Source organism: Mesoplodon mirus (assembly GCF_964341445.2).
Source record: "Mesoplodon mirus genome assembly, chromosome: 3".
Taxonomy (NCBI): Eukaryota; Metazoa; Chordata; class Mammalia; order Artiodactyla; family Ziphiidae; genus Mesoplodon; species Mesoplodon mirus.
The window spans coordinates 120,405,362-120,417,764 of record NC_138978.1 but is presented as its reverse complement, the minus strand read 5'-3'; the positions used below and the strand labels follow the sequence as shown (position 1 = coordinate 120,417,764).

The window sequence follows — 12,403 nt, the reverse complement described above, 5'->3', positions numbered from 1 at the left end:
GAGAGGGCAGGGGGGGGTCCCAGTACTTCAGGGTTGGGAAAGGAGCTCTGGTCTACTGGGAGGATGGATTCTCTGTTGAATGAGAGATCTGGAATGACATGTGGTAGGGACTGGGAGCTCAAAAAAGTCTTGTGGCATGAATAGTGAGGACCAGAGCTGAAGCAGACAGGGATGCCGTTAGGCTGTAAGAAGGACTTCCCATTTTTGATAGAGGATGGAAGGGCAAGAAAGGCCGCATCTTCCTCTGCTGGGTCTGGAGCGCCCTCTGGTGGTCAGATGGCTTCAGGCTGCCGGAAGCCCCATTCTCTGCAGCAACTCATTTGCCCTTCCTAGTCCCCGCTCCTCAGACTCGGGACATCGACATAAGTTGGTGCCTGGGGGCTGGCTGCTTCCAGCTTCTGAGGAGTTAGTGGCAAAGAACTCCTTATGCCCCTCTTAGTCCCAGCAGGGGCCCTCTTCCTACTCTGTTCAGAGGCCACCCAATTTGAGGGTCAGAGTGGCAGCCATTCTGGAATAGGAGGAGCTCTCCAGCCGCCTGCACTGTCTGTCCTATAACAAACACACACTTGCTGGAGGAGAATGAGCTCCCTGTCTCTGGAGGCAGGTAAGCCCAGTCTGGGCATCCACCTAGCAGAACACGGCATCCTAGGGGGAGTTCCATGGACCCAGGGAGGCAGGATATTGTCACCACTAAGGTCCTTTCTCAGCCAAGGTTCCAACATCGTGAGTTAGATGGTAGGAGGAGCCCCCCAGATTCCCAGTGCACAAAAAAAGGAGTGAGAGTCCTCAGTGACCGTGGTATTTATCACCCTCAGAGAGCCAGGCCCTGGTTCAGGCTTCACTGTAACGGAGTGATGCTGGTCCAGTGGATCAGCAGTCTCTGGGTGCCTCACTTGCAGGGCGTGGAGCAGTGGGGTGGGGCTGTGTGAGGCTCTCCCCTCGCCACACTAGTTACAGCCCCTCCCCCAATGCTGCCTATGGTAAGGAGGCTCCTTCCAGCTCCTGTCTTCTTTCTTGCAGCAGAAGTGACGGGAACTAGAAAAGAAAAGCTTCCCAACGGTAGCCAGCCATCATCTTCTAAAAGGAGGGCGTCCTTTCAAGGCCTGGAAGCAAGTTAGGCCCGAGTCTCCAGTTCCTCTGCCCTCAGAGGTCCCTGGGCTAAATCCTCATACTCCCCAGGAACCTGAAGGGCAAGGATGGAGGAGCAGGTGAAGGGGCAGCTCCAGGGGGCTGGAGACCACAGCTCGGGGCGGGGGGACCCCAGAGGAGAAGGAGCAAGCGAGGAAGGAAAGAGGCAGGTTGGATCAGAGGAGGTGCGGCAGGGAAGGGAAGGTTGGAGGGTGAGGGAGCCCTATGGGCCTGAGGGGCTGTAGCCACATCTCACCTCCCAGTAAATCTGGTCCTCGTAGCACTGAGAGTCTGGCGGGGAGTCCAAGAAGGGCAGCCTCAGCAGCAGCCCTGGTGGCAGTAGAGGATCATGTGTGAGGCTTTTTGCCACCCCCATGGGGGAGATTGCCACTCAATACCACTGGGCACAGAGGAGCCAGGAGGCATGAGGTCAACGTGATGCCTGGCACAGGCAAATCACAGCGGTATTTATGGAGCACCAACTTTTGTTAGGCCCTATGCAAAGTGCTTGACAAGCATCGCGCTCCTTAAGCAACCACAGCAACCCTGCAAGGTGAATATGATCCCTCTGTTACAGAGAAGGGGGCCAAGGCTTAAAGAAGTTAAATAACTTATTCAAGTTGGCACAGTTGGGAACGGGCTAAATAGTGAGTCTGTCATGAAACACAGCTCATAAGCCTTCTGTGGCCGCCTATCCAGGAGGGGTGCAGAAAGTGTTTATTGAGTAAGTAAGTAATTAAATGAATGAATGAGCTGAACCTTGTTTGAGAATGAAAATTTCAGGGTGGGAGCAGGAGGGTGGGGATACTCAATCAGATGTTTTATTCTGAAGGCCAAAAGGACTAAGGCCAGATATCAGGAAGGACTGCCTGACCTGGCGTCAGTGGGCAGGCTGCCTCTGTGGAAGGTTTTTGTGCTCCAGTCTAGTGATGAGACAGGCAGGGCTCTTCCCTCCCTGCCCCCGCCCTACACGCTTCAGGGCCTCAGCCTGAGGTTGGGCTGCCCTCTAGTGGGCAGAGGGAGCAGCACAGGGAAGCCACAGAGGAGAGGGATCTGTCAGCCCCTAGCAGGCTTCCCACCTTCCCTTGGCATCGGAAGGGAGCAAGTACCCACTTGGTCCTCCTTATCTGGAGGAAGTTACCCCTTAAATGTACAACCCCACCCTGCACCTGGCACAAAGTAGGCGCTCAACAGATACCTGTGAGTAAATGAATGGCAGGGGGATGGGATGCAATGGCCCTTCCTCCAGAGAAACCCCCTCCTCTGTCTTCTGCCCTCCCTGGAGCTCCTGCCAACACCCATCCCCACCCCACCCCCAAGCCAAGGTCACTCACCTCCAAGGCTCCCACCCACAGAGGCAAATATCAGTGTGACAAACAGTCCAAAGAGCTGGTGCATGGCCTGAGACGTCACGCTGCGCTGGCCCTTGGCTAGGAGTGGAAACACGCTCTCTAGGCTGCAGGAAGGGGAGAGTGGGGGGAGACAGGGATGGAGCACTTAGCCAGGGCTGGTCAGTGCATCAGTGCACTGCACCACTTCCTGCAGCGGCCAAAAGGGCCTCAAGGGAGCTGCCAGGCTGAGTCACCTCCGGGCCTTTGCTCCAGTCAGGCCCATAGCCTGGAACACACTCCCACCTCCCGTGTGCCAGCAACACCTTCACACCTTTCAAGGCTCACTTTGAGGGTCACTTTTGCCTGCCCTCTTTTCTGAGCCCTGATGTGCAAAAATCTATCCTAAGGGTCAGTATCTCTTACCTGACCCTTTAGTAATAACACTATTGAAATCACTTGTTCAATGACCTTCTGCTGCACTTGAATGAGGACCAAGAAGGCAGTCCCCAGTCTTGTTCACTCCAGTTTCTTCAGCTCCCAGGAGGTAGAGGAATGAATGAATGAATGAAAGAAAATAGACAGCTTTTTTTTGTTGGTCCACAAAAGGAGGAAGAGAGTAAGGGACTTAGTTCCAGGGGGATAACGATTCCACTGGGGATGGGGGGTGAGGGTGGGGAGAACTCACCCATCTCCGTAAGCTTCATGGGTGGCCAGCCCAGCCACAAGGACCCCCAAGAGAGCTCCCAGGACCCCAGGCATCCCATGGAGGTTGTGGACACCGCATGTGTCTTGGACTTTGAATTTTGACTCAAGGATGGGCTGGAGAACAGGACACCAATAATGAGTCTCCTGTGCCCCCCGAAGACCCCCTGTTCTGCCCAGGGCCCAAGAGGCATCTGTACTGTGAAGAACTTGTAGCCCAGTGTGGAGACGGTCCCAGCCAGGAAGCCAGCTGCCAGAGCCCCAAAGGGTGTCAGCATCATTTCAGCAGATGTCCCCACCACAACTCCTCCAGCCAGTGCGGCATTCTGGATGTGGACCTAAGGGAGCACAAAAGAACAAGGCATTTGGAGGCCCTTTCAGATCGTCACACCCACACCCAACCCAACCCCGCCCACCACAGTGGCACCTACTGCTTTTGAAGTCCCCCCACCATCTAACCCTCTAACTCTCCTGCTATCCTGTCATCACCTCATGCTCTAACCCAACGCCTCCAGTGCAGATGGAGCCCCCTGTGCCTGTGCCCTTACCTGTTCCCCTGGAGAATCAGCCTTGCAGGGTCTCCGATCTCTCCCCCGCCTCCCGGTCCATCCCTCTGCCTCTCCCAAGCCTCTCCCCCATACCATGTCCAGCCGCCCATCTCTCCCGACAAGGGCTGACAGGGCGAAGGTGCTGAGGGTGCTGGCAGTCAAGGAGTAGTATGTGTTGAGAGCTGACCGATGTTGCCCATCCCCCAGCGTAGTGGGTGCAGAGTTGAAACTAGGCCAGAAGATCCATAGGAAGATGGTCCCTAAATGGTGGGCAGGCAGGAATGAGAGGAAGGAGGTGACTCCCTGACAAGGTACAAGCTGTGTAACTGCACTCAAGTCACCTACTCTCAGCAGCCTCAGTTTTCTCATCTGTAAAGTGGGGATAGTGATACCTACTTTATAAAATGAGGACTAAATGAGGTGATACATACCAAGTGCATAGCGCATGGCCTAGCCAATACTAAATGTTCGACAAGTGGTAGCTATCGCAGGGTATTGGCAGAAAAGGGAGCTACCTGATTGAAAACCACAGAGGGTTGAGATTTTTTAAGTATCAGAAAAGGAAAGAAAAAAAGGCAACGGGCATCACATGTTAGGCACTAATCTGGTACTTGATATACATAAGAGGAAAATCATTTGTTTTATAACCTCAACTGCCCCCTGGAGAGGGTGGGCCCTGCCATAAGCACCGATGGGCTGGGCCTGCGCATCTGGGGTAAGGACTGGGAGCTCCATATGCCCTGCCTGCGGTTCCCAGGTCAGTCCTGGAGGGAGAGGGGGAGGGGCCAAGGGCAGGTGAAGGGGAGCTGGGGACCCCGTAGGGTAGGGTCGGCAAAGCAAAGAGGCTTGAGAGACTGCCCCTTAGTCCTGAGTGGTCCTTGGGTTGCGATGTAACTTCTGCACCTCCACAGTCTGATTAAAATCTACCACACATACACATGCGTCTTCTGAGAAGAGTTTTGGGAAGAATCAAGGAAGAGGCTGGGAGGCAGAGGAGAAGAAGCTGGGAGGCAGAGGAGATCTGAGAATGTCAGCCTCGCAGGAAAGCACGGACATCTTGGGGAAGCCTTTGGACTTCAAGCTAAACTTATCTGGGTCTCAAAGGGCAAGGAAGCCTCAGCTGACCTAGGGTTCCACATGCTCTATTTCACAACAAACCCAGAGGTGAGCAAGAAATACAAAACCAGTCTCTTTTTAATGTAAGAATGGGCACTTCGGTCACTACTCAATACTACCTTCAAAAACATAAAATACAGATTTCCTTTCCTGACTCATTAGTGAACAAAGAGAGAGGCGCAGAGGCCAAGGCGGAGGTATGCGCTTAGAAGAAACAGGTGGTGATGATGGGGCTTGCAGGTCAGACCCTACTGCTCGCAGGCGTGACCTACGACCTCTCGACTCCCCCTTGAGAGTGCAGGGGCTTCCAGGAAATCTCCTGAGAGGACATGACCTCAGGACCCCCCCCACACACCTTTTGCCCCAGGGACAAAAGCCTGGAGGTTAGAGATGGGGAGAAGCCGAGTCTGGGTGGAGAGAGAGCGCGGGGAGGGTGAGTGGGGAGGGGGGAAGCGGGGGAGGAGCGGCCAAAATCCTGCAGGGGTGGGTGTGCCCGGTTGAGGAGTCTGGTATCTAACTGTGGGTAGTGGGGGCCCTGGAGGCCTTTAACAGAGATTGGCGCCATCAGACTTCAATTGAGAAAGGCCCCTAGGATGGATCTCAGGTCATGTGCATACCCCAGTGCTGAGTTCTAAGAACCTGTCATAAAACTACTGAGAATGGTGAGCACGGATTCCCGGGGCTCTGGTGGAAGAATCTGAGTTGGAAGGGAGTTCCCAGCCAGAACCCCAAGGATTCTAGGTGGCACCCCAAGACCAGTCCTGGAGATGAACTGGCCCCGTACCCACCACACCTCAGCAGGCCTCACCAATCATGGCAAAGAGGTCCGAATGGTAGACGGAGCCCTGGCGATGCTTGCTCTTCTCCAGCTGGGGCCTATAGAGGACCCTGGAGAGGACCAGCCCGAAGTAGGCACCAAAAGTGTGAATAGTCATGGAGCCTCCTGCATCCTTCACCTGGGGAGGTGGAGCTGAGGTGGAGGGGCAGCCCCTCGCCCCTACCCCTACCCCACGCCCTCCCTGCTCAGGGCCTGGCCCTGGCCACCCCCACTCCTCACCCCATCCCCATCCAGACTCACCCCAAGGAGACTAAGGAGCACAAACTCGTTGAGGCCAAATAGCACCACCTCCAGCAAGGCCGTGAGCAGCAGCTGAGCCGGCCCAGTCTTGCCCAGTATGGCGCCAAAGGAGATAAGCACAGCCCCGGCGCAGAAGTCAGCATTGATCATGCTGGGGGGTTGGGATGGGGAGGGTGTGAGGCGGCTGGAAGCGAGGGCAGCCCTGGGGGGTGGGGGGAGGGGAGGAGGCAATGAGCCTACCCATCTAAGCTCTTCCCTGGTAGGCAGGAAGGTATCACCTCGTCTTTTTTTTTTTTCTGGTACACGGGCCTCTCACTGTTGTGGCCTCTCCCGTTGCGGAGCACAGGCTCCGGACACGCAGGCTCAGCGGCCATGGCTCACGGGCCCAGCCGCTCCGAGGCATGTGGGATCCTCCCCGACCGGGGCACGAACCCATGTCCCCTGCATTGGCAGGTGGACTCTCAACCACTGCACCACCAGGGAAACCCCTCACCTCGACTTTTTTTGTACATGTGGAAACAGAGTCTCAGGGAGGTTCTGGGCCTTAGCAAACAAAGCCCACAACAGGTGAAAGAACCAGATCTTGAATCAAGAGCTCCTCTGAACCCTGCCCTTTTCCATGACACTATCTGTCCTCCCAACATTTCTTGGGTAATAAGGGGCCTAAAAAAATGGGGAGGTGGGGCTCGAGGATGGGAGAAGAAATCAGGCAACAGAATAGGCAGGGCACCTAAAAGAAATCAACTGATGGGTCAAAAACCTGGGTCAGGGAGCAGACTTGAAGGACTGGGTTTGAGCTGGGTCCCTTGGACAGGGGCCTCCCAGGTAGACCTGAGGGGAGCCAGGGTGGCTGCCACTGCCCACCTCTCTATGCCTACATGGATGTGGCCACCGTGGAAGGAGTGGAAGAACCCCTGGACGAGTGTGGACCACTGCAGGGCAAAGGCGGCCAAGAGGAAGGTGAAGCCCACGCTGCTGAAGCCGTAGCGCTGCAGGAAGACCATGAGGAAGCCGAAGCCCACGAAGATCATGGCGTGCACATCCTGGAAGCCTGTAGGGGCGGGGGGAGGGCATTCAGGGCTGCTCAGGCTGCCACCCATCCACCAATCAGCCATCCTGCCAGCACCCCCAGCTCTCACCAGCCAGGGCTGCCCTGAGGCTGGAGCCGAGCCTATAAAACTCCCTGGGCATGACTGGCCTCCCAGCCCGGGTCCCCCATGCAGAGCTGGCCAGCTTGGAGCAGTGGGACCCAGACCATTCCTGCTGTCCCCAGGTCAGAGCAAGAGAGTAGGGCCTTCAGCTCTCTTCTCTGCCCCACTCATTTGCCCTATCCCTGGGTTGCTTACAACCGGTGAAAAGTCCAACCCTTCCTGTGTTCTTTCCTGGTGCAGTCCCTGTCCTCTGTGCTGGAAATTCTCTTCCCTTTCCGGCTTTTCTTCAATTTTCCCTTTCTGCCGGAAGTCCTTCTTGATGTCTACCCTCCATTCCTCATACTTCAGAATCTATACCTCTCCATTTTCAGGATTTAAATTTTTTTTTTTTTTTTTTTTGTGGTACGTGGGCCTCTCACTGCTGTGGCCTCTCCCGCTGTGGAGCACAGGCTCCGGACGCGCAGGCTCAGTGGCCATGGCTCACCGGCCCAGCCACTACGCAGCATGTGGGATCTTCCTGCACCGGGGCACGAACCCGTGTCCCCTGCATCGGTAGGCGGACTCTCAACCACTGCGCCACTAGGGAAGCCCCAGGATTTTAAATTTTATAAATTAATTTACAAAAATAACTTTAAATTGTTAACAGAGATTATCTCAGAGAAAAGAAATTGAAGGGAAGGGGCAGGACTGCTGAGCTGTACGACTCTGGCGCAAATAATGCCCCCTGGAGGTATGCAATATGGCCACTCCAGCCAAGGAGGATTTTACCCTATAGTTTGTTTCTTTCTATACTTTGAATGTTTTAATTTTATAGATGAATCACTTGAATTTTTTTAAGTGTCAGTGGGGTTTCTGGGCAGGGAGATTTGGGGTCTTTTCTGTTTGCTTTCTATTCTGTGTAAAAAAATCTAAAATAATTGACAGTAATAGTGAAAATGAGATAAATACAACAATTTGCTTTTGTATTAGTTTGTTCTGTATCCCTCCCCCCATCTACTTGTAAATAGGGTTTGAAACACAACCTAGTATGATGTTCAGCCAGTGCATTTAGTCCTGTTTCCTTTGTCTTGGGTCTATGTATCCATCATGCTGTGTTATCTTTGGCTTTAATTGAGAAATACTAGAGAAACACTTGAGCGCATTATTGCATTTGTTGTAAATAACTTACTGAGAAACAGGGTCAACCATGACCATAAACTCTCCTTTCATAGCTCCATGTGAGAAATTTCTCCTGGAACTTATTACTAGGAAATGTCATTTACCCTGAGGAACCAGGAACCGCTTTGCTTTCCCTCATTCATGTGATAGGTGTTTACTAAGCAGTCATGCATCAGGCTCTGGGAATGTAGAGCTGTTGGTGGAGGACAGCCATCAAAGGATCAAAGAATCACATATGTGAGGCTTCCTTGATTCTGATGAGAACACATAACTGACCATATTACCCCTTTTTCCTAGCTGCCTGGAAGCTCAGAGCTACAGGAATTTCAACTATAACAACTGTAGGCCTTCAGTGTTCATTATTTGTGTACTGCTTCTATACTTCTCTTTTCTCATTTACGTTTTTGTTGTAAATGACCGCGTCTCTTGTAGAAAGAGGCAGATCACAAAGAAAGAAAATCACAATCACCTTTTTTGTTTAAAGGTGAAGCACCAACAAGCCAAAAATTTATTACTGAACTTTAGAATGTAATCAATAACTTTGAGAGAAGCAGATTTTCCCGTTTGTGTGTGTGTGTGTGTGTGTGTGCTGTGTATGGGCTGATAGGAAATGAGTTTGCAAGCCCTTGGCAGAGGGTTGGGTGCATGTTGGAACTGGAGGTCTACAGCTCAGCTGCCAGCCCCAGTGGCCAAGGGGTTGAGGGTCTGGAGGTCTGATGGCCTCACTAAATGTCCCCACGACTGTGCCACTTTTCCAGCCCTGCTCACTCCCCAAATCACCCAGATCTCTCTTCCCTCTCAGATACTAAAACCCAACAGAAAAGGAGAGGTGTCTTAGAACTCAGCCCGAAGCCTTAGTTCTTTTAGCCTCACGGCCTGACTTGTTTTCTCCTTGTGCAAACAGTAAAGGGGGTGCCATGTCTGTTCTTTTGCCCAAGGATAACAAAACAACAAAGGGGGCTGGGTCATGCCCATTTCATGCCGAAACCGCTCCAGAACTTGTCTTAAATGGCAATAATATTTACATCTCCCACCCCGGGTTTGTTTGGAATCAAAACTCAATCCCTTGGCCTTTCACCTGGAGTCTAAACATCAAGAAATCTCCTTTACTCATTCCACTCTGTGGAACATTCCACACAGACATTCTCCATGGACTGTGGTGGGTAAGGGGCTATTCCAGCTGGAGGCAGGGGGATAGATGAGATGACCCCTCAACATTCCCTTCAGGGGATCCCTGGGTTGGGCAGGATGGAGCCTGTTTTCCATCACATCCCCACCCCCACCAAACCCATGCACCTTTGGTTGGAGAGAAGATAAAAGCCCTCTAGGGCCACCTATCACCCTCCCTCCTTCCCTTACTGCCCCTCCCCAACCCCACCAGATGACTCCTGAACAAGGTCAGACTGTGGGACAAGGGGACAGTTAAAGCTGGGGCTTTAGCATCTAACAGAGCTGGATTTAAGTTTCAGCACCTCCCCCCTCCACTTCTCAACGTGTGATCTTGGACAAGCCACTTAACCTCTCTAAGCCTCAGTTTCCTCATCTGTAAAGTGGGGATATAAAATGTGAGAAGCAGGAAAAAGGGAGTGGTAAGCTGGGGAGGCCATCTCCCCCCACCACTCTACCCCCATGTGCATTTAAGAGGGCAGATAGGGCTGTATTCTCCTAGAAAAGTCACAAACCACTCTGGTCCCAGTCACTTCCCCCTGTCCCCACCTCAAGAAAATCTTGATTCCCTTTGTCCTAAATCCCTCTCCCTGCAAGTCAGGTCTCAGAGATATATAAAAAAGAACCTGTCCATATTTTTTCTTAGAACCCTTTCTCATCTTTGCTTCTGTGTCCCCTGTATGCCTAGTCTTTTCCCCTAGTCTTTCCCCTTCTTTCTTTTTTTTTTTTATTGGAGTATAGTTGCTTTACATGTTGTGTTAGTTTTCCCCCTCTTTCTTATTTTCCATTACTTGCCTCATAGGATAAGAAGTTTGTAATGTGGGGGAAAGTCTGCAGATGGGGAGTCAAGAGACCCGGTTCTAGGCTGGCTAACTTGCTGTGTGATCTTGGGCAGTCACATGACCTCTCTGGCTCTCTCTCCACATTTGAGAGGAGTGGATCAGATGAGCTCTAAAGGCCCTTCCTATAGAAATAACAGACAGATACTCAGAGCAGCCATGCATTTGGCATTGGCTAGTCCCACAGCTAAACAACAGCGGCAAAACTCTCTTTCATCTCCCAAATCAAAGGGCAGTGGCTACACCACCCTCTGGCCCTGACCACTTCTCCCGGACACAGGGATCAGTGAAGACTTGGCTCATCAAAGCCTCAGGCTCCAGGGACCTCACACCTCCCTCCTCCCCAACCCATCCCTGCACCAGGGTCCCAAGTCCACAGGGATAGAAACCTAGTGCAGAAAAGGAGGTAGGATTCCCACTGCTATTCCTCTTATTGCAATCCAGGGACAGAAAACTGTGCATCCAGGAGGGCCTACCATTGCAGCAGAGGGACGAGAGGTTGGGGGTTTCAGGGAGGACTGTGAAGCAAGCAGGGCTTGGAGGCCTTGAGTGAGGCCCATTGGAGAAGCAAATGGGGGTTCATGGCAGGCAGCCAGGTCAGACCCTAGAACAGGAGCTTACTTCTCTCAGTCTGTGGACTGTCCCTGCCCAACTCCCCATCTCTGTGGACAAATGTATGACCCCAAGAGTCTGCCATCCCAGCTCTGTGGCTCTGGCTTTGATTCCAGCATCCATGGCTCACCTCATGCAGCCAGAATTGGGGTGAAATGTGGGGAGGGAGGAGCTGTAGCCCTCCCTCTGCCTAGGATGGCCGGTATTCTGGAACTTTATGTCCAGGTCCAAGCCTCCACCTCACCCTCTCTATCCTCAGCATTGTGAGCTTCATTTTGTTGGGGTTGGGGCTGGGAGAGGGTCAGGTGGGGACAAACTGCCACCAGCTCTGCATACAGAAAGTAGGGTAATAACAGCCTAGGATTTTTATAGGAGACTCTCACATTCTGGGCCTCATTTGAATGTATATCCTTCAAACGGAGGCATCTTTCTCCCCATTGCTCAGATGGGGAAAACTGAGGCTTAGAGACCTGGTCAACCATTTGTGATGAAGTCTGGGAGATCTGGTCCCAGCTGCCCTGGGCCTGAGTCACAAGGTTGGGTCCCCAATCTTGAGGGAGAGGCTCTGTCCACAACAGGGGACAGGGGCTTAACCTTCTCCTTCCTGGGCCTTGTCAGCAGGCAGGTGAGCTGTGGTGCTAGGACCTGAGGATGGCTGAGTCCTAGTTCCAGCTCTGTCACTCACACGGTAGGTGATCATGAACAAATCACAACCCCTTTGAGCCTCAGCTTCCTCCTGGGTAAAATGGGCTAATGACCCTGCCTTGCCTCCTTCGCAGGGCTGGGGGGCTGCTACTGTGTGATTGGCTGGTGGATAGTTACATCATTTTCTCTGTGGCTCTGGAAGAACCAGCTTTGGGGGACTGGGGAAGAAATGTCTCAGTCCACTAGTCTTGGCTGCCTTCACAGCTAATACCATCACTGCCTCCTGCGCCCCACTCCCTATCTCCCCTGCCCAGAGGATTTTTTCCCTGTGGTCAGGGTGGAGGCCCCAGGAAAGGCAGAACAGCCCAGCAAAGCCCAACTAGGCCAAAAAGAGAGTAGGTAAAGCTGGGGCTTCAGATCTGGGTTCAAATCCCAGCTCCCTCAGTTCTGACAGCAAGACCCTGAACCAGCCACCTAACCTCTCTGAGCCTCAGTTTCCCCATCTTGGCCTACTTCATAGACTAAAGGAGAAAAAATGCATGTGCCGCCCTCAGCATAATACCTGGAACGTGGCAGACGCTAGTGAAAGGGTGTTATTATAAATCTGGGGCAGCTTAGATCTGGGCATCCAAGTGCTCCCTCCCAAGACATCGGGGGAGCTTAAGGCCTTAGCTCCCCCCGCGCCCTCACCCGCACTCACTTGGGTAGCGAAAGTAAAATTCATTGTCTGCGTTACTGTGGTTGCGCCAGTGCCAGAGGGCAGCGTCGGTTTCATGGTTGTAGCGGACAAAGACCGCAAAGAGGATGGCGGTGGCGCCCTGGAGGAGGAGGCACAGCAGGGGCAGCTGCAGTCGCCGGCCCGCGGTGCGGCGGGGAGACCCCGCCATGGGATAGAGGTTGCGAGTCTCCGGCCCCGGCTAGGGCTCCG

General features: G+C 53.1%; 1 protein-coding gene across 1 annotated transcript; it reads right to left on the bottom strand.

The window, feature by feature from the left end:
• Positions 1 to 801: 801 nt before the first annotated feature.
• RHBG (Rh family B glycoprotein) lies at positions 802 to 12,386 on the bottom strand. Its single transcript, XM_082614464.1, has 10 exons — positions 12,176 to 12,386; positions 6,768 to 6,954; positions 5,904 to 6,054; positions 5,634 to 5,781; positions 3,803 to 3,969; positions 3,362 to 3,499; positions 3,145 to 3,278; positions 2,463 to 2,584; positions 1,385 to 1,458; positions 802 to 1,183 (listed from the first exon to the last, which is right to left on the bottom strand). The coding sequence occupies exons 1-10, from the start codon at positions 12,360 to 12,362 to the stop codon at positions 1,115 to 1,117; spliced, it is 1,377 nt and encodes a 458-aa protein (XP_082470590.1). The 5' UTR covers positions 12,363 to 12,386; the 3' UTR covers positions 802 to 1,114.
• Between the last annotated feature and the right edge of the window lie 17 nt (positions 12,387 to 12,403).

Excerpts from the sequence above, each read along its gene's own strand:
- RHBG (XM_082614464.1), bottom strand. The coding sequence starts at position 12,362 with ATGGCGGGGTCTCCCCGCCGCACCGCGGGCCGGCGACTGCAGCTGCCC. Across the intron at positions 6,055-6,767 it reads ATCCATGTAGGCATAGAGAG|CATGATCAATGCTGACTTCT; the intron begins GTGGGCAGTGGC and ends CCAACCCCCCAG. Across the intron at positions 2,585-3,144 it reads CATGAAGCTTACGGAGATGG|CCTAGAGAGCGTGTTTCCAC; the intron begins GTGAGTTCTCCC and ends CCCTTCCTGCAG.